Source organism: Glycine soja, chromosome 7 (assembly GCF_004193775.1).
Source record: "Glycine soja cultivar W05 chromosome 7, ASM419377v2, whole genome shotgun sequence".
Taxonomy (NCBI): Eukaryota; Viridiplantae; Streptophyta; class Magnoliopsida; order Fabales; family Fabaceae; genus Glycine; species Glycine soja.
In genome coordinates, this window is record NC_041008.1 from 44,122,653 (window position 1) to 44,143,791 (window position 21,139).

The 21,139-nt window shown below is 34.9% G+C and overlaps 2 protein-coding genes across 5 annotated transcripts; one reads left to right on the top strand and one right to left on the bottom strand.

Annotated features, from left to right (window-relative positions):
- Window positions 1-1,176: 1,176 nt before the first annotated feature.
- Window positions 1,177-11,286, top strand: LOC114419950 (flowering time control protein FCA-like). 3 transcript variants are annotated; one of them, XM_028385774.1, is made up of 19 exons: window positions 1,177-1,693; window positions 2,304-2,374; window positions 2,493-2,571; window positions 4,904-4,986; window positions 5,076-5,127; window positions 5,719-5,786; window positions 6,028-6,094; window positions 6,380-6,459; window positions 6,552-6,616; window positions 7,243-7,299; window positions 7,407-7,572; window positions 8,619-8,693; window positions 8,864-9,349; window positions 9,733-9,942; window positions 10,025-10,228; window positions 10,313-10,351; window positions 10,494-10,559; window positions 10,645-10,690; window positions 10,966-11,286. In XM_028385774.1, the coding sequence occupies exons 1-19, from the start codon at window positions 1,462-1,464 to the stop codon at window positions 10,971-10,973; spliced, it is 2,154 nt and encodes a 717-aa protein (XP_028241575.1). In that variant the 5' UTR covers window positions 1,177-1,461; the 3' UTR covers window positions 10,974-11,286. The 3 variants fall into 3 exon arrangements, with proteins under 3 accessions (XP_028241575.1, XP_028241574.1, XP_028241577.1); XM_028385773.1 differs by having other exon boundaries at window positions 1,178-1,693; window positions 8,804-9,349; XM_028385776.1 differs by lacking the exons at window positions 1,177-1,693; window positions 2,304-2,374; window positions 2,493-2,571 and adding an exon at window positions 3,286-3,399 and having other exon boundaries at window positions 8,804-9,349.
- A 5,263-nt stretch (window positions 11,287-16,549) lies between these two features.
- Window positions 16,550-19,545, bottom strand: LOC114419951 (probable WRKY transcription factor 48). 2 transcript variants are annotated; one of them, XM_028385778.1, is made up of 4 exons: window positions 18,975-19,545; window positions 18,433-18,576; window positions 17,794-18,280; window positions 16,550-17,151 (listed from the first exon to the last, which is right to left on the bottom strand). In XM_028385778.1, exons 1-3 carry the CDS (start codon window positions 19,517-19,519, stop codon window positions 17,794-17,796), a joined length of 1,176 nt encoding a protein of 391 aa, XP_028241579.1. In that variant the 5' UTR covers window positions 19,520-19,545; the 3' UTR covers window positions 16,550-17,151. The 2 variants fall into 2 exon arrangements, with proteins under 2 accessions (XP_028241579.1, XP_028241578.1); XM_028385777.1 differs by lacking the exon at window positions 16,550-17,151 and having other exon boundaries at window positions 17,334-18,280.
- Window positions 19,546-21,139: the final 1,594 nt, after the last annotated feature.

Below are 21,139 nucleotides of genomic sequence, written 5' to 3' on the forward strand. Positions count from 1 at the left end.
TTAGAAATATAAATCAGTGGCTACCATCAAGACAGGAAACTTATTGCTAAATATTATCCTCCTAGATTCAACTGAATAACATAAAGGAATGAAGATGATTCAATTGAATCGCTTATTCTAACATGCGGTAATAGGATTTATTAGAGGAATAACGCTTCGCTAACGGGCTGAAAGTGTGACGTAAATGGTTTTGAATTCTAAATTATTAGCTCTACATCCATGCAAATTAGGGACAGAAAAATATGTCTCTTTTTTCCATGAACTTTTTGTTTTGGGTTAATTAGAAACCTGTTAAATCCATGAAATCACAACGAGACCACGGGATTCTTAAATATGATATAAAATTAAATTTTATAATATTATTAAAAATTATATTTTTTAAATAAAATATATGTCTATCAACAATTTCAAATAATAAAAAAAGAGTTTACTATCTTTTTAATTCTTAAATTTTTAAAAATTTATGTTTTTAATCCTCGAATTTTTTTACGTTTTTATTTTTAGTCCATAACTTTTTTTTCCATCCTTACCTTTAGTTCTTAAAAACATTAAAAATAAGGATAACAAAGTTTAAAGATGAACACAAGTTAAAGGAAATAAAAGTAGAAATAAAACTTTGGGAGTAAAATTTTTTTTTTAAAAAATCTAGGGACTAAAAACATAGCCTAATAGAAATAACATTCAATATACTACAATAAAAAATTAATGCCAATAAAATGATAATTCCTAAATTTTGAAAATCGCAAAACACTAATGCAAATATATTTTTTTTGAATTGTAAATATTTTATAATTTCGTTACTGTAATAAAAAAACACAAAAACACAAAAGTTTATGATTGACGGAGGAAAAGATACGCAAAGTGTTGAAACTTGAAAGTTGAAATCATATAGCACTTAATAGACAGGCATGATAAATAAATCTAGCTCGAACAAAATACATGTTTGAGTGATTGTAAAATTTTCTTGACATTATTTTTAATTTTCACAGATATAAAAAAAATACTAAAAGGACCCAGATAGGAAGGAGGGAGTGGGCTGGTGGGTGGCCCAGTAATAATAAAAAAAAGGCCCCCAGGTCCAGCCCACAAAAAAAAAAACAAACACGAGTCAAGTCGTCGTTCCTATCTTCGTCGTTGTCTCATTGGTTATTATTTATTTAATTATGAATTTATGATTGTGTTGTATTTAGTGTTGCATAGCATCGTAGCCAGAAAGAGGTGTCACTCCACCGGAGCAAAGGAACGCATAACATAACTCAGCCCTACGCTCTCATTTCTCCTCTCTCTCTCTCTCTCTCTAGGGTTTCGGTTAGGGTTCCGCTCTGGTAAGCCAAGCTGGATAGACACAGAGGAGAACGTTACAACAACAACAACAATGATTTTCACAACAACAACAATAATAACTATCGTCACTCCAACAGGGGGGGCAACAACTCTCACTCGCGCTTCTCTGATTCTCCCATGAGCTACCACAGCGCTCGCCGGAGCCCCGGGGGATTCCGCTCTGGCGCTGCTCCGCACCACCGCGCCTTCGACAGTCCCCCGCGTCGCTCCCCCGGCAGGGGCGGCGGATTCCGGCCGATGGGCGGCGAGGGTCCTGGGGAATTCGGATTCAACGGCCACCAGGCGCCGCCGCCGCTCGCTGGCCAGAAGCGAGGGTTTCCTTTCTCCGGACGCGGTGGCGGCTCGCCCGGTGAGTTTTTATTCACATTTTAAACTTTTTCAGCAAGTAATTTTTTTATAAGAGGAAGAAAATATGGGAGAAATTCATTTTAACTTATGATGGGGAGAAATTTTTTTAATTTATGGGCGAAGTTAATTTCATTGTATCTAATTTTGTTCTCCTATAAGTGCAAATGGACGACAGGAGGAGGGGAGTTTATTCAAACATGAAAATAGTCTTTAAACTACTGGTAGGAGTTAGGGTTTATGAGTGCTAATTTTATGGTCAACAATTGGATATTTTACAATGCTGCTCTTGGCATTTGTTTCTGTGGGAAACAACGTTTTTTTTTTTGGGTGTTGGGATGCTGCAGCATTGTTTAGGGGTTATGTTGCTTTCTAATTTACTTCCAAGGTATCTTGGGGTGGAGCTCCAATGATATGTGGTTATTGACTTGTTTTGTTATTCTGAAGTGGCAACTGGTGGGTGGGACAAGGCTTGGTGGTGGTTGTATTGTCACAGCCTTGAGTTGTTTCAGTTATTGTTGTAACTTTTCCTTATTGTTTTTGTTGTCTCTCTAGTTCGGCAACAGTTATAGCATTGGTGTAAAGGAAACAAATGACACATTTTTCTGTTTCAGATCATTTAGATGGTGGAAATTTTGCCAAACTTTTTGTCGGATCTGTTCCCCGAACAGCCACTGAAGAAGATGTAAGTTATATTGCCCAATGATTTTTTTTTATTTTCTGTACATTAAATGATATTGACTTTAGTTTAGTTTGGTTTATTAATGATTACTTATTATCTTGTTATGATTATTTGATGCCAGATTCGCCCTTTGTTTGAGGAACATGGGAACGTGATTGAAGTTGCCCTCATCAAAGATAAAAAGACAGGACAGCATCAAGGTATTTGTTATTTTTATATTATGAGACTATTTTGATTCATATACACTTTATTTCAGGTCCTTTGAGAGGCTGATGGTAGAGAAAATAAGCTCATCATCTTCTCAGTTTGTTTATGCAACAAGTTCAGACTTGTTGGTATTGGTTCCACCCTTTTTTACCTCATCTTGTCATACCTGAAGGAGCCACAACATGTAAACCTGTAAGCTGCCCTTTGTATAGCAGATGGGATCTTGGAGGACCAAAAGATCCTGATCTTGCAATTGTAGCTGCAGCGGTGGGTGCATTACCCAACATTTGATTGTAGTTGGAGTGTCGGTTGCCATAGCTGTAGACTATTTTATGTCAAAATTTTAGGAGTCAGTTATTGTACTAAGGGAACAGAGGAAAAACTTGGATTATTACATTTGAATGGTGTTAATCACAAAGTATTTCTGAAGGTTTAATGCTTGTCATATTTTGGTGAAATAAGCATTTATTGAATGAATGGCTTGGAATGTCGTATATGAGCTTTGATTTAATGAAGTGGTATGGGCATGAAGTTGGGTTGACTAAATATGGATGATGATTATAGTTCATTTGCAAAATCTAGGCAAGTAGTTTTAGCGTTATTGTTATGCTTATGTGTTGGAGTTAATGTTCCTATATGGTGCTTGTTTTGAACAATGATCTTGTTTCTTGGTGACATGATGTATGTGATTGTGTATAATGATGCAGCTCCTCTCGAACTCAAATCCTTTTTAGATGCCATGTGGTTGTTTTGCAATTGGAAATGCACGGGTTTGGGAGAACAACAGTGATGATCTGTATATAATTTTAAAGTTATGGCAGGTATTGGATAAGTATTTCCACATTTGACTGGATCTGCTGCCAATTGGTCCATCATACTTTTAGTGACTAATCTGTTAGTGCAAAAAGTTTTATCCAAAGAAATATAGTTGTTCAAATGGTCATCATGGAAAGTTTGATTCTCCATGACTCTGAAATATCATGTAGCACTGTGCTTCTGCCTTTATTTATTTGATACTAAAGTTGGATTCACAGTTGTGCTTCATCACAAGAATTTATTACAAGCTTGTACAATATTCAGTTGCAGGAGAAAATCAGTCTGATTTTTATACTACATTGGTGTTTAACTGTTTGAGTATGAATGCCATATCCAATGTCAGAAATCATTAGATTCTATCGATTGTGTACATATTAGTATTTAGTACATGGGGTGAGTATTTCTGGTTCAGTTGTGTGGATCTATGCAACATGGTGGCTTTAGTTAAGCCTCTACCCATGGATAGTTTTTTCTGAGTAATCTATTGTTAATTATTAGTTTTTTCCTGCTTTGGGGAAGTATAAACCCACAGAGAATATGGTGTCAAACTCTGATTGGAGATGTGAAATCGCAGTTTATTTGCTTAACAAAAAAGTAGTTATTGATTTGTGCTTGTCATATATTGATGAGTTCTACTGTGGCTGCAGTAACTTGTAAGCTGCCCCATTGAATGCTGATAAATCAGCATGATACTGGTCATTGACATAAAAATTCAAGCAGCTTTTGGCCACAGGCCATATTTTGTTTGTGTGGATGAATTGCTCTCTTCAGAATTCTATATTGGACACATAAGATCCTAGTTAAATTTGATGTGGATTCTGCATAGAATGTGTGCAACGTATAGGTGGAACCAAAATTCTAGTCCATGAAATAATTAAATTCTAGTGCCTTTCAAATAGTCTATAAGAGCATTAAAGCCATTTGGTCTGCTACTGGCAGTTGTTTTTAGAATGTTTGTGAGAAATATAGAATCAAGTATACTCTAATATGATTATTGTGGAACTATAATGTGATATCTTGATGCTTGGATGATTTTTGCCGCATCGCTTGTGATGAGATTATCTTGGAGGTCAGCTGAAAATTTCATGAGATCTTAATCTTTGGATTCATCTGGCTTTGAAGCCTTATGAAAAACTATGTGTTCAAATATAATTTGGTTGCTCTATCCCTTTATGAATTCTCTGTAGTCTCTTGTCTTCTCCCAAATAGTTGCTACAAAATACACCAGAAGAATCAATTTCATTTGTTTGATGAGTAATTGGTAAAAGACTGAGTATGATGGCCTTAATTTTTTACAGTTACTGTCACCCATTGATTATCTGGGCTTGTGACTGCTAACTATTTTTAAGCAAAAAAAGGTTTAATATAGAACCACAATTTTTTTGCTCTATCATTTTTCTGCCAAATTTCTTGTTTTGTGGATCTATTTTTATTGATACCTATTGCGGGGTGGGGGTGGGGGGTTGTATTATTTTAATGAAACTGGTATAAAGTATCTTTGTTATGCAGGTTGTTGTTTCATAAAATATGCTACTTCAGAAGAAGCTGATCAAGCAATTAGAGCATTGCATAATCAACATACTCTTCCTGGAGTGAGTTGTTGTGCTTCTGAATCCTAGATAGTAAATAGTGAGGACAACTTATAGTTAGTGATTTTCTGACACTTGTATCTTATGATTAGGGTGTTGGTCCAATCCAAGTGCGATATGCTGATGGTGAACGGGAACGCCTTGGTAACTATTTATATTTATTGACATTGAATAGGCTTGAAAATTCTTACTGCCACATGTTTCGTATGCACAAGACCTAAATAAGAGTACTGTTAAGGTATCCATAATCATGGTTGTAATTTTTGCTCTTTACAAACTAAAACGTATCTAGAGTTCTCTGGCCTGATTGTCAATCTTCTGCATGAGTGGACCTTATGAAATATGATAAAATGTTTGAAACATCTTTTACACATGGAAACTTGTGATGAAGGGACTTTATACTTGTCCCTTTTATTAACTTTATTCATATGTTCTAAACCTCCTATATATTGTAGTAGTTTCACTTATTATTTTAGCAAAATATATTTATAACTGCTAGTGAAATTTACTTTTGAGTTTGAACAGTAATTAGTTGATAAAGAAAAAAAAAACTAGCAATACTATTTTCATCTGAACATTTTCTGAAGATGATTTTTGTGAAAAATAGGTTGTTCTAGGGGAAGAATTTATGCATGGATGTGCCTTTTGTATTTTTGAGTGCATCATTGTTATTAGTCATCTGATGATTGCACTGATTGTTTCATGTTTATTCAAATTAATTTATTTATATGATAGGTGCTGTTGAGTACAAATTATTTGTGGGCTCTCTGAACAAACAGGCTACCGTAAAGGAAGTTGAGGAAGTATGTTTCCTGCTGCAATCAAACTTTACACTAGAGACTGTTATACAAGTATTTTCAATGGGACAATTTTTTTTTTATTGTCTTGCACAAGGGAAACTTAGGCACAAGGGAACTGATGTCTGTGATTAATGAATTGCTAACTTCTCTAATAAATATTTAATATCTCTATAGTATCATGTTAAACTTACTGTTATTATTAACATGAAACTAATTGATGGTGTCTCACTCTCTCTTGTATCAGATTTTCTCAAAATATGGCCGGGTTGAAGATGTTTATCTTATGCGCGATGAGAAGAAACAAAGTCGTGGTATGTTTCCTACCTATATGGGATATTAGCTGGAAACTGGGTAGGGGATGGGGGTGAAATCATGGGGGCGAGGGGTTGGTTTCCATGCTTCAGTTTCATAATTGTTCTTGAGGAAAGTATGAATTGGTTGGTGTAATGAGTGGTATTGTTTTTTACTGTTCCCTTCAATATTTGGAGGCATCATAGTTTTTTATTCTGGGGTTACTTCTTTTTGTGTCTCTTTATGTGTGTTTGTGTTTGATGGCAATACTGAATAGATAATATTTTCCCTTATTTTGGTTGAAGGGTGTGGTTTTGTTAAATACTCACACAGAGATATGGCTCTGGCAGCAATTAATGCGCTTAATGGAATCTACACAATGAGAGTAAGAAAAAAAATAAAAATATATATATGTATATTCTTTTAATAATTCTTCTTATGAAAGCACTATGGTTAATCTTGCATTTTTCTGCATAGGGTTGTGAGCAGCCACTAATTGTCCGGTTTGCTGATCCTAAAAGGCCTCGTCAAGGAGATTCCAGGTTTGTCCTAGCTAATTGATAATCCTTAAGCATAAAAGTACATTCTAAGGCTATTTAATTAAACAAAGCATGGAGCCATGGACTTTTTAAACTTGACCCAAAATTGACTTATGAATATGAAATCAAGCCTAGGCAAGAAGCATTCTTTTTAGTTGGCAGTTTGAATTTAAACAATAGTTCTGGTATGTTTGCTTTCTTCAGTCTGGTTAGCCCACATTTTCAAAATGGCACTGTTCAAACGGAAGAGGTCTGAAACAAGGCTAGCATTTGTTGTATAAGTTGACAAAAGGGATTTTTCCTCAATCCTGATCTTTTACTCCAACAAGTTGTTTATTTATTGTTGGAACTTGTTTACTTTTTGTTCCTCAGGGGTGAAGGGAAGGAATTTCTCTTTCATTTTGGCCTTGAATTACATATGGAACTTTGACGTAATAATATTTTTGACATATTTGTGTATAGTATGAATCAGCTGCTGCTTTGATGCAAAAATAAAGATACATAAGTAAACAAGTCTGTAGATACCAAACTGTTGTTGTGACCTTGTATCTTGTTAGATGTGCTATGATTCAAATGCATGTTATGTCTATATCAACAAGAGGTTTTTAAAATTGTTTGGCTTGCTTCAGGGGTCTTGCATTTGGAGGCCCAGGATTTGGTCCTAGATTTGATGCACCAGGCACAAGGTATCCTCCCTCCTTTACTTCCCTCTACCTTTTGCATGGTTCCTCTATTAAATTCTTGTCATTTTAGGACTTGTTACAATGATTTCTTCTGCAACTCCTATTTGCAGACATCCATCCAATATTACAGATCCTATGGGTGATCGTATGCCTCCCTCTAATGCTTGGCATCCCTTGCATCCGCCGAATATGGGGCCATCTTCTAATGCTGGTTTTCATGGCATGGGGTCACCGTTGCTTCCAAGATCTGGTGACATGGCATTGCCTACAGATGCTGTAAGTATAAATTTGGTTCACCCTAAATCCAAATATCCAATGCAAAATGCATCCCCAATTTCAAAAAAAAAGTTGTGCTTCTGAATTCTTATTGTTTCTTTAGTTTCGCATAGTCTGCGGATGCTATGATTTTTTGGTGCTAAACTGTTAGCACTCAGCAAATTTCCATATAGTTTGTCCAAGTAGAGCATGAACATTATTATTTTTTCTTGTCAACTAATGCAATCAGAAGAATGATAAAAACAAATGTTTGAGTTTTATGTGTCAACATAGATATAATCCTGAATATGCACATTATTCACTTGAATCCTTCAATTGAAATACATTTATGGTTGCCTTCTGGATTTTTTGTGAAGTGAGAGGCAGTTAAGTCATTTTTTTGTCTTTTTGTAAACTACTAAAACTCCACTATCTCAAGAGTGAAACTGCACTGTCTCATTACCTTTTATTGTAAAAAATAAATAAATAATGGAATCAACTTTGTCAAGAGGGTGACCCTTGAAGCAGCAGTAAGGTGCAACCTTGTGATTTGGAGGTCACAGTTTCAAATCTTGGAAATAGCCTCTCCAATTGCAAGGTAAGGCTGCATACATCTACCCTTTCGAAACCCCACAAGGTGGGAGCAACCTTGTGACTTGGAGGTCTCAGGTTCAAATCTTGAGATAAAAATAACCTCTGCATGTGGAGTGAGGTTGTGTACATCTACTGACACTAATATTGTGTAAAATGCAAGTGGATTCTACTAAATAGGGAATAGTGCCTACTAAACAGGGAGTGAAACCAACATCGTTTAATGGAACCGATTGTATATAACCTTACAATAGGGTGCTGGAAAGAGTGTGCTGCTAGAATTTTTCCTATAATATATTTAAATTTGAATTAAATTGGACATTTGAGAAAATATTGGTCACTAATTGCTGGTTAGATGCATTTGTTTGTGTTAACTGTTCCACCATTTTAATTTTTTCATTTTTCAAGTATTAGTATTTTGCTCTTCACAACATTCATGGCATCTGTTGCTTATACTAATGCTTGAACAATTATAGGGCGGTCCTATGACTAGCTTGGGAGGCCCCATAGATGGTCGTTTTCAAGTTCAGTCTATTCCAATGTCACAACAGGTATATTTGTCTAATAAGATTCTCGGCATACAATTGAGATTAATTAATAATTAGGCTGCACTTCCTCTTTGATAGCTTGAAACATATTAGTAAATTTATTTTACATTCAGAATTTCAATCAGCCCATGCCACAAATTCCACCAGTCAATCAACAAATATCACCATTGCAGAAACCTGTTCAGTCATCTCAGGAACTGCCACCTTCCCACCAGTTGTACCCTCAAGCACCAGTTCCCTATCCACAAACATCTCTTAGGCAGCATGGCCAGCCACAACTTTCTCTCTCTGCTGGTCCTCTTCCATCTCAGAAGATACATGGAGTAAGTGGACAGTTTCTAACTTCTCAGCCCCAAACTCAACAGAGTGCTTTGTCTGCTGCAATTCCTCAGACTCATCTTGATACCGGCATGCAATCTCATACTACATTAACTACACCAAATCAACAGCAAGTTCCTCCCTCTGTGCAGCAGCAGCAGCCACTTCAGCAATCCCCTTCTCCGTTAGCTCAGATGTTATCACAACAAACACAGACTTTGCAAGCAAGCTTTCATTCATCTCAGCAGGCCTTCTCCCAGCTTCAACAACAATTACAGATGATGCAACCTTCTAGTCAAGCATTAACATTGCAGCAAAATGCAGAAGCTAACAAAAAGCAGGTATTTTTTGCTAAATTCTCTGCCTTAATTAGATTTTAGTTTGAATTCTATTAGCTGTTCCACATCTTGCCTAGTACAAGATTTCACAAATTGATCTGTATTCTTGCTTAATTTGCTTTGGTCAGACTGATCTATATGAAGTTTGGTTCAAATCAGTTGTACTACATTTTTTTTTTATATTTGCAGTTTTTCTATTGTATTCTTTAAAATAGTTTTTTGATTTGATAAGACCTTTTTAGTGTCTAACTAGACTGGTTGTAGACATAAAACTTTTTTTTTCCTCATGATGCTAGGATGTATCCCTTATAATTTTCTAGGGTGCATTAAAGGATGCTTTCAACCTTTCATAATTATGATTATGTGCCAATTTTGTATTTCTGCAGTCGCAATGGGCTGGGCCTGGGCCTGTAGCACAAACAGTGGCCAGCACTCTTGCAGCTGCACCTGCTGCAGATGTGCCTTCATCCACACCTGCTAATTCTGCCTTACCAGCAATAAACCAGAATATGGCTCTTGTCAAATGTAATTGGACAGAACATATATCTCCTGAAGGCTTCAAGTATTACTATAATAGTGTCACTGGTGAAAGTCGGGTAGGAATTTATTTGAGTTGCCATTATTTTAGCTATTTTAATTATACCTGTGGAACTAATGTTCACTGGAACCAACCTACAGTGGGAGAAACCTGAGGAGTTGACATTACATGAACAGCAAAAGCAACAGCAAAGGCCATCTGTTCAGCAGTCTCAAACTCAGTCACAACCTTCAATACTACCTGCCCAGCAAGTTCCACAAATCCAACAGGTTCAGCCTCAAAGTCATCTCCAAGGACAAGTTCTCCACCAGCAACAAATACAGCAGCCTTCTTTGTCTTCTTTGGTAAGCATCTGACATATTGACATACTCCCTTTGGACATTGGAAAGTGATTTTGTATTACTGACTTTCCTTTGGTCCTATTCTAGTTCCAGGCATATGGAGTTACAGGCCCCCAAAACGTGCAGGTAACACTAGTTTTTATTAACGTTTGTTTAACAGTAATAAAACCTCTATGATTTTCCTCGTGGTCTATGCTTGTTTCCTCTGTTGCTAATTTTCAAGTGTCTCATTTTTGTTGTGTATGTCTAAAGTTGTTTGGCTTTTCAGGAAGTGGGATATAAGCAGTTGCAGGCATCGGTTATTTCTGCTGGTGATCCAGGACGCTACTCGCAGGTATTATAGGTTTCACTTCCCGCACTATTCATTCATTTTATTATGCCCCCCTTTAGTCTAATCATAATTCCTGATCCCATTTCAGGGTATTCATTCTACACAAGAATTGATGTGGAAAAATAAGCCTGCAGGTTCCCATCCTTATCTATCTTGTCCCCTCCCTCAATGCTTGCTTACACAAACTACATGAAAAGCAATGCATATGAAGAATAATTTGTTTTGAATTTAGATAATGTCACATTTTATATTTAACTTTAGTTTGGTTCCCTGTTTGGAGAAGGTGGACTAGTGAACTGCATTCGCTGTGAATGTTGAAGAGTGAATTGCCAGACTAGGCTATGTTTCTACTTTTGTTTATCTTTATAGTTTCAATGTTAACACGGTGTTTTTTTTTTTTCGCCTCCAGGAGTTTGAACATTTGATGGATTGAGCTTGAGGCAGCATATACAGATGTCGCAGCTTTTAAATGGCTGTGAAACAGAATCTCTTATTTAATGCTTCAAGGTAGGGAACCACCGCTTCATTTTGATCCCATGTGACCCTGTAACAATTTATTTGCATTGGCGAGTTATTTTGGTCCTCGTTGTCGAGGTTTCACTATCACTTACTGGCTCAGCACTAAGGATATGTGGGATTCAAAATACATGGCAGGGAAATGCCCTACCCAGATCGTCCTGTACCATAATATTTGCTTAAATATAAATTTTAACCATTGATTTTAGGGACACATCTTACAAAGTTTCTTAGGTGATTGCGTTGATAGTTTCCTAATAAAATAATAACGGTTATTGAAAAAAAAAAAAAAGAATCTAAAACCTTTTTAAGTATTTTCTGCGACATGCTCATGTTCTGTGACAACAGTAATGTCGCCTTTTGCAACCTAGCACGGCAGGAGAGATTCGTAGCTGTGTAGTAATTAATGGCTTTCACCGGTGCTTATAAAAATTTAACTAAAGCTTGATTCAAGTAATTTTTCCCATAGCGTAACATAGTTTCTTCCTAATGATCAATTGGCACGTGATTGCTTTCACATAAGGCACATGGAAATGTAACCTAAGCAGTGAGGTTGCCATTCTCGAGTCTTCAGGCAATGCTTTATCCACCCTAGAACAGATAATAGCCTCAGCTTCAGGGAAAGTGTATTGGTATATGTCAGTACCTCATGGACAGTCACTATCATCACCGTAGACTTTGTTCAAGGTGGTTGCTAAGGGTGAAGTGAGCTTGAGTATCAGTAAACACAATAGTACCAATTGCATGGCCATATTAAGAAATAGTACCTATTCTTAGTGCTACTATTTTCTTAATAATAAGGAGGGTTTATTGGTTTGGAATGCCGACCGAATGCTGCTCTTTTATGCATAGGAACTTACTGGCAGAGCGTTCTGTGATTAAAAAAAAAGGTTAAATTGGTCATGGAAGGTGTTAGTGAGGAGTAGTCTAGCATAAGAAGTGGTCAGCAGTGTATTACCTTTGCCATTTGCCATTGCATTCTGTTTACATTGTCTCCTCTGCTTCAGGTATCAAGTGGCAGTAAAGTTCAGTTACTATTACGTGAGTGGGTTTTCATTCAAGCAGTGGCGATTAAAAGTTCAGTCATATCTTAGTCACAAAATTGTGAATAATTTGAGTGGGATTATCTTCAAACCTGTTTCTCGCTATAAATTTTGACGTCAAAATGAAATCCAAGGCCTCTTGCAACAAGCAGAACGTATTTTATGATTAGTTTTGAAAACATATTAAACTATACTGCTCTGTAGTCCTTTTATGAAATGAAAACGAATAAAAGGATACATTTCTACGTGCTTGAGCAATGACAATAGTCATTTCGGATAACTGAAAAGTTTCCACAATTCCTTGTACTCCTCTCATGTCCGGCAACCATAACCAAAAACGAATCCAAGACAACCTTTTAATTCACTCTCTAAAACTCTAAACAGATTAACTTTGTTCTCTTTTTATTTTTAATGTGTCTTGTAAAAATGGAAATGCTATGACTATGATGCATTAGGCACCGAAACGGTTCTACCATTAGCACCCAATCAAGTTGGATAATATTAAGGGGAAAAAAGAAACACCATAAAAAAGGCTCTCTCTGTTTTGTGTTTTATAGAAAAGCAAAGTTTTGCTGAAAAGTTAAACCAGTTACACCGACTATCATTACATGAAATTAATTCATCAATCTTTTAGTCATGGACACCTTTTGAAGAATCAGACACATTAAAATGTTTTTTTTTTTACTTTCTTTTTTTCTACTTAGTCATGGAAATCTTTTAGTCACGAGCACTCACACATCTTATTTTTATTTTCTCAACTTTTTTTTTACCCTTTTCGTTTTTTTAATTCTTTCCACATTTTAATTTTTCTTGTTTGTATTTTTTATTTGTTGAGACCAAATGAAATATGCACAATACGTTTTATTGTTTACAAGTATAAATTAATTTCTTTATTATTGATAATATGATATTGACTATCAATGCTTAAGGTTGGGGCACAGCTACGCACACCCAGCGAAATTGTTGGTATACCCAATAATTTCACATTTTTTTCATTTTACCCTTTCATAAAAGGATACGGATTAGCTGATCTGTATGAGATGCCATGGATCTCATATGGATCAATTGATCTGTTTGAGTTGATTCGTATGAGATGATCCATGAATGGAACCTGTGACTTTCAGATTATTAGCACAACGTTGTAATCAACTGAGCTAATAAGCCAATTACATTATAAAATAAATAATGTTGCTATACATAACACTAAAATTTTTAATGTATATTTAATGCGCATATAAATTTAAATACTAAATTTTGGGACAATTAATTTTGATATAACTCATACAAATTATTTAATCCGTATATTTTTTTATAAATAAAAAATATTTACTATTAAAAAATTTAATATATTATGAATCAACTCATATGGTCTCATACAAATCAACTTCATACGGATTAGAGACTTATACATCATGATTCGTATTCTTTTACAAAAGGGTAAAATAGAAAAAATGAGAAATTGCAGGTTGTCCTAATGTTTAGGCCCAGAAAACAGGAAAAGTCATTATGGCTTGAGCCTAATCTCTAACATTTTTTTTTAAAAAATTCCTCCTAAATCTGAATTACTTTTAATTTTTAATTCAATACCGGTGTTTATTAAGGAAGTTTGCGACAAAAAAAAAGTTACAAAAGCTGACAACTAATCACATAGTTGCTGAGAGTACGAAAGTTCCACGCATCATTCATGGGTTTCAAACAATCATACCAAATGTCTCCATAAGATTAAGCATTTTTTTAATTTATTTAAATTAGTTACATATATCTCACCAATAATTTTAAATATTGCTTCTTTTTATTGAAAAAAAATCCTGAATAAAAAATATCCTTATAATACACAAAATACTTAATAATTTATTTCTATAATCACTATATTATTTGCTTAATTAATAAGATGAAAAATTGATTTTTCTCCTTTCTTTTCTTTCAAAAATCCTTCATAGGCAAAAAAAAAAAAAAGCTACCAATTACAAGTACATCTAATAAATAACCAAAAAGTTGTTTGAATTTTCAATAGGGCAGTACTTAATGAAGAATTTTTTAATTGGGAGTTTAATGTTTAGATATACTATAGATTACTTGAAATTATGCTGAAACGCTTTTACAACGTATATAAACAGTGTGCAAAAAAATTGCCCCAAACATCCATTTTAACCCCGTTTTTTTTACGTGATAGAGTTATTGCTATGTTTGGTTTTATAACTTCCGTCGAAGTTTTATTCATTTGGTCTACGTATCCCTATACTTGCTTCAGTCCATATACTGAAGATATTATTTCTCTCTCTTTCCTGAAACATCTTCTACTATGGAATGACTACATACAGCAAAAGATTTTAATTTTCATCCATCTTCAGTACTTTAATCAACTCTTAATATATATTCGTGATACAATTAATGATTTATATCCAAACTTTTTCACTAGTAGACTAATAATTTCGAACGACCAATGGACCGTCGGCACCAAAAATTATAATGATTCAGAATCACCCATCTTTGCCTAATCTCTAGTTAGGAACTGATGGGTATCCATTTTTTCCCTCATTGTTTGGGGGGCTTTTTTTCTCTTTCAGAATCATAATTAGATAAAGGGACTAGGCTTGAAAAGTTGAAGAGTTTTCCATCAAGAAGTTAACACCTGGGTTGCCACATTTTTAACACACACTGCTTTTGTCCGACATATTCCTGAACTTGCAAAACAAGTAAGGAATAAAGAAATTGTTACCCGAGTTTTGCACCAAATTAATTTGAAACTTATCTTTAATGCATGGGGGTGTCATTTAATCGAAGATAAGGCTAACCAAATATAAATTCACATTAATTTAAAATGTAAAGTAAATCTTGTTTCCACGAAAAATGAACGTGTTTATGTATGGAAAGTGGCTAGTGAATGAGCAACTCTTTCTACTGGAGTTTGGATTCAGATGCCTCCAACGAATCATATGAGTTGTTTTGCAAATGACTAGACCTCCTTTCACTTCCTTGATTCGATTTCTTCTATAAAGCATCAAATTAATTGTCACTGCAACAGTTGGATTATTACAAGTAGATACGACTTTTCTGTTGCCTTTTGCAATTCGATAACATAAAGTGTTGGATGGCTGGAAAGTTTGGGAATACAAAATAAAGTCACGCTCTAAATGGGCCTAATTAATTTATATCAGAAGAAAACTTTTTTCTTCGTCGCTTCAAGCAGAGAATATTCATTCACCCGCGGCATGGTGGAAAATTGGGTAAAGCTTCATCACATGGAATTTCTGTATACATTTTTTTTTTAAAAAAGAGAAGTGATTTCTTTCTATTTCTTCTTCCTTATCTGGTTGTGTCCATACTACCACTTGCATGCCAATTAATTACTAATGGTTTTAAATTAAGATTATGTTACGATCATTGAATCAACACTATATATATATATATATATATATAACCATAATTGCAATTTTGATATGGTTGTCGAAACCGTAAAATTTAACTTGGAATATTACAAAAGTAATTATGTATATGCTATGAATTATAATTTAAAATCATTCACATATTTGACCTTCCAATGTTTAATGCTTTATTTAAGGTGTTCCCGTGTTACAATCTCTCATGTTGAGGCAAACTTTTAGTATGAATGGAAGAAACAGAACGAGAGAATCCTTTACTAACAAGTTTGAATATCTTCTTCCTCCAAAGTACTTCCAGTATATAGCAAGAGCTTAGAGCATACACGTTAATTGCCAATCTAAAATATTCTCGCACTTTTAGCAAATTTAAAACCAGCATTTTATTAAATTCACTTTAAACCTCTCGAAAATCATGATTAAAAATATCTACGAATTAATCCTTAATAGGTGTGATCAACAATTAAAACTAAAATATCTAAAACAGCCAAATAGCTAGAACCGTAGGGGAAAAGATCAAAACTTCCAAACTTTTAAAAAACTCAAATAGTATGTATGAACTTGACTCAATCATGGCTTCTTTCTAAATTCATTATATCAATTGCGCTATCTGGTATGAAAATATTTAGAAGAAAGTGCACGCAGTGAGATGTTTGTTTTTTATTAAAATCTTGATACATCAGTTAATGCAGTGTTTGTAAAGAATCTCTTTGTATGATTTATCTTTTTCCTTCATCGTATTCCTGGACGGTTACAAACAATTAGTACATTGTTTATCCACAGCGGCCATTGAAATATTCTTTTCTTTCTTTTTGGAAAATAATTTCAGTTCAATATATTTGTTTCAAACATTGAAGCTCCTCTTTGAAGACATTGAATATCATTGGAGTTTAACTATTCATAATCTCTTAACGAATTTGAATTTGAATTTGAAAAAGTACAGAAAATTAGATAAGCCAGCAAAATTGATTATACATATTTATTTTACAAAGTAGATGATTTTGTGTTAATTCCAAAAGGTAAAAAAAGAACTATGACATTGTAGAACCATGTATATAACTAAATTTACAATAATTATTACATATAAATTTTTTTACAAAAATTATATAAAAGATTTTGAAACTCCAATTTTCTTTGCACCAAAGGGTTGTACACCAAATAATTAATGAATCAAAGGGATAGGGATAGTGGCATGGCCTATGGCTTCTGCTAGTATTACAAAACAAAACATGTATGCTATGCTAGGGCATGAGAACCATATATATATAATGCTTTTCTCCACACCAATATCTCACATCATCCATCTTTTGCTATCATCAAGAAACAATCCATGCTGTAGCTATTTCCTTCCCAGGAAACACACATCATCATTGAATGGCTGAAGCCCATCTTTGTATATAGCTTATAGGGGAAGATGATGAGAAAAGGCATCATACACAAAAAGCTAAAGGGTACTACACAAGTAATAATGTTGCAACTTTTTCCATACCTCATGCATTGTGTCAAGTCATGGGGCAATCATAACACTCTCTGATGCATAGTTTTCATCTTTCTTTCTTAAATTTCCCTCATTATAGATAGAGTTCCCAGCTCCATTGCTTATTAACTTACATTCTTGACTTTCCCTTTCCCACATTAAGTCTCTGCCATAAGTATCTGAGTGGGAAAAGAAGCAGCTAGCTAAAACATTTCACCACATGCAAGTAACTGAATCAAATTAAGAAAAAACCCTAACCCTAAAAACATTGGTTTTTCCACCATGAAAAATCCCATAGAACCAAAAGATCATAATCACGGGGAAGTACTAAAGAAGTTAATAATGCGGATGACATGAGAAAGACGAGAAAACATTTTTTTATTTTGTAAACAAGGGGACAAAAATAGCTAATAGTCGAATAAATATCTAGTTACAAAGAATAACCCATATATAGAAGGAAACAAAGAAAAAGTTAAAGTCGCAAAATCAGAATCTAAAGCCCCTCCATATATATCTTTTATCTAACCATAAAAAGTGAGAACCTCCAAAATGTTTCATATGAACACAAGCCATCAGTGTTGAAGTGAGGTTTCTCTAAAGTAAAACACAAAACACCCCAAGAGGCCCATAGAGGTTAATTTTCACTTTTAATCATATGTTCAGTTAGCTAAAGAACCAACCCATACATAATAGTAGTGCCATACAAAGATATATAAATAATGTACAACCAAATAATTAAAAGAAACTAATATTTGTCATAATTAAGTTCTATGATTAATTAATTAACCCAAGATATGACTATATATCATGATGATCATCACCTAAACACGATCTTCACTCTCCTCATTCCTCATATGCGTTGGAACAATGTCCTGAAGAAGCCCATTGTCCCTCAAGAAAGCGTGAGGAGCCACCACACTTCGCTGATGATTCTCTTGGCCTTGAAGGAAGCCACTCAACGACGACGTATTGGGGTAGCTATTATTAACACAAGAAGCTGAGTTAACAACATTCAGTGGCAATGACAATGACGATGAGTTGGAGTTGTACAACAACATTGCTGCTTGTGCTTGGTCCCGAAACTGTTGTTGTTGTGGCAGCATAAAGTGTGCCGAACCTAATCCACTAGTGGGTCCGAACCCACCACTTGCTTCGGAATGCATGAACCCGAGGCTAGCCCGTGACGTGGCAGGGCACGGGTGCGTGTGTTGCCCCTCGTAGGTTGTCACCACCACCGTAGGATCCTCGGAGGAACGCTCCACGCGCTTCTTCACGCCGCATGTCGCGGTGGTGCAACGATAATAGCTCCTGTTTTGCGTGCACCGCAAGAAATATTTTAATTATTAGTCCCAACCCAAATCCAAAGTACTAAAAAGGAGAAGAAAGAATCAAAGTGACAAAATTAATTAAGATTTGACGATCAATGAAATGTGCAAATAATTATATATTGATGGGTATACCTTGGATGAGGGCTGTTTTTGACGGCTTTTTGACCGTACTTGCGCCATCTGTAGCCATCGTCGAGGTGATCCACTTCACTCTTTGTCATGAACGCAAATCTTGGCTCTCTTTGCTTCTTTTGGTTCTTCTTTTTTGGCTTGAGCCTAAGCATGGAATTTTAGCAAAAACCAATAATTATTAACATGTTTTTGTTGGGTTTCATTATAATAAGTTATAACAACAAACATAAGAAATCAAAATTAAGCAAAAGAAGATGAAATCGGAGAGAAATGACAGTATAACGAAAACCCATTGCTTTAAAGTTCAATGAACATACACAAAAAACGACCTCCTAATCTCCCATCAATTGTCACCACTCAGCACCCCTGTCTGTTAGCAACTGTAACCGACTTTATCCTCGTTTAATTTTATTATTATTTGCCACAACCACATTGAATGACATACAGAATTCATTCCTTTTTTTTTTGAAAAAAAAACATAATAAAAAATTGAGAAAAATAATTAAGTTGTTATTGTTATTATTATTAGTGCTATTACTCACTGTTTCTTAGTCTTGTCTTGGTCTTGATCTTCTTCTCCTCTGCCTGCAGCTGCATCTATTGTTGTTTCATCATCGGCATCATTATCATTTCCCGTTGCTTTGTTGGCGGCGGCGGCGGCGGCGGCTTCGTTCGACGACGACGAAATAGACGAATAGTTGGGAGATGCCGGAGTGTTGAGAACCTCGGAGCCGTCGGGGACATTGGAGCTGGCCGGAGACGGAAGAGGGTGGTTGATTTGGGCGGTGAGAGGTGGTGGTGCTGACGTGGCGGTGGTGTTTTGGGGCCAGTCGAATAAAGAAGGGGCATAATAATCAGCAGGGACAGCGAGCAAGTCCATGAAGCCAGCAAAGTTGTTGGGAGCTTTAGGATCGTGAGATGAGGAAGGTGGTGGAGGTGGCATCATGTCAAAGATGCTAGAGAAAGCAGGGGAGAAAGGGAAGCTTGTGCTCATGCTCATGTTCGGAATCTCGTCGGAAAATGCCACAGAATTTGCCATGGTGGATGATGACTTTGAGTTTCCCTCTTTCTCTCTCTTCTCCTCCATTGCTTTTAATGAATTGTAGGTGCTATATATCAACAAAAACCTTTGCACATATTCCTCATTTTCTTTTTCTCTCTTGTTTAAATTTATTTCTCAAAAACACCAAATAAAAAGTGATCCTATTAATTATTTTTTGTTTTTTTGTATTATTATATTATACTTAAAGAAAAGGAGAAACTATTCAATGCTCTCCCATAGATATGCCTAACGTTTTGGTCTTTTTTTATGCCACGTTTAACAGAGTTTTATTAGTAAATTAAAAAAATGGTCTTTTTAAAGCTAAAAAAAAATACAGTTACATACCATTCTCTTTAAGTATATTAATGACTAGAAATTCGATCCTTAAATTTTTATATGAAAATATATTTGTCAAAACATGTCAACACTTAAAATATGTTTAAATATAGTAGTTTTCAAAAAATAGAAAATAGTTAGGCATGATGTTTTTAAAATATATATGACTAGGAGTTTAGATCTATGTATATATTTTTTATTATAGATATTTTTCAGTTGGATAGAAATATTATAAATAATAATATTTCTTTTTTTCAAGTATTTAAAATAGTTATACATTCAACATTCGAACATTAAGACATTTAATTAAAATAAAATAATTTCATATTAATTGATCTAAATGTTCACTCATTAAATATATGTATATGAAAGTACATGTGATTTTTGTAAGAAGATGAAAGTATATATGTGAAGGAATATTAACTTATTAAATTAATAGCTTTTGGTATTATGAAAATTTAGTCGATGATGGATCATACTCAAGTAAGAAATATCACATAAATATTGATTAATAAAGAAAAAGAAAGGGATAGTTTGGGCCATTGGGGGATTTTGTTTAAATAAATAATTTAGAGAGTGTGAAAGGAGCTTGGATTTGGTTGGGAATTTGGAAAACAGGTTGGCTCGGGGAGGTTTCCCACCTTAGTGGTGACCGACATGTGGCGGTTTCCGATCTGAGGGTGGAAGGCAATAGCATTTACTGCAAAAGAGGACCAGTGGTGGGTCCCAGTGGACGCGCATATTTGACTGGCAACCGGTTTGGGTGTGAACAGGGGGAGTGTACACGTGGGCTGTAAGTAAAAAGGGTTTACGGTCTGATCGTTACCATGTGATGGTCCTGTCCCCTTTCAGCTTCTGCCTCCTTTTCTCATTTTCCTTTTCGCTTTTAACATCATCATGCCAAATTCACCCTTCATTTTCTTTATTTTCTTGTCATCTATTGCAAGTTTGCAACGTACCTTCTGTCCCAGCCCAATTCATTCTACGATAACTCGGTTTCTATAGTGTAATCTAATGAATAAAAGGGAAAATTATATTTGCTACTATAGAAGTGTAGTTTGGTGACACGTTTTGCCTGGTAAATTCTATTTTACTTTATCCTTTTTCATGTATAAATACAACAAGTTTGATCTTCCAAAAATAATTTTATGTACGTGCGTTTCAACCAATAAAATCTAACACATTTTCATTTACATAGTTTGCATGGTTTGGTGGTGAGCAGCTAAAAAATGTGGTGTTATCGTCACAATTTAATGTATGACACGTTTTTATTTATGCAGTCAAAATGACAAATTTTTATTTATAGTGTGTTTCATTCGGCGATGAACA

What these genes read in the sequence shown, in the direction of transcription:
- LOC114419951 (XM_028385778.1), bottom strand. Translation starts at nt 19,519, where the DNA reads ATGGAGGAGAAGAGAGAGAAAGAGGGAAACTCAAAGTCATCATCCACC. An exon ending in CAAGACAAGACTAAGAAACA is followed by an intron (nt 18,577 to 18,974) that starts GTGAGTAATAGC and finishes TTCCATGCTTAG; the next exon opens with GCTCAAGCCAAAAAAGAAGA. An exon ending in AAAAACAGCCCTCATCCAAG is followed by an intron (nt 18,281 to 18,432) that starts GTATACCCATCA and finishes CACGCAAAACAG; the next exon opens with GAGCTATTATCGTTGCACCA.
- LOC114419950 (XM_028385773.1), top strand. Translation starts at nt 1,462, where the DNA reads ATGAGCTACCACAGCGCTCGCCGGAGCCCCGGGGGATTCCGCTCTGGC. An exon ending in GAACAGCCACTGAAGAAGAT is followed by an intron (nt 2,375 to 2,492) that starts GTAAGTTATATT and finishes ATTTGATGCCAG; the next exon opens with ATTCGCCCTTTGTTTGAGGA. An exon ending in AGCCTTCTTTGTCTTCTTTG is followed by an intron (nt 10,229 to 10,312) that starts GTAAGCATCTGA and finishes GTCCTATTCTAG; the next exon opens with TTCCAGGCATATGGAGTTAC.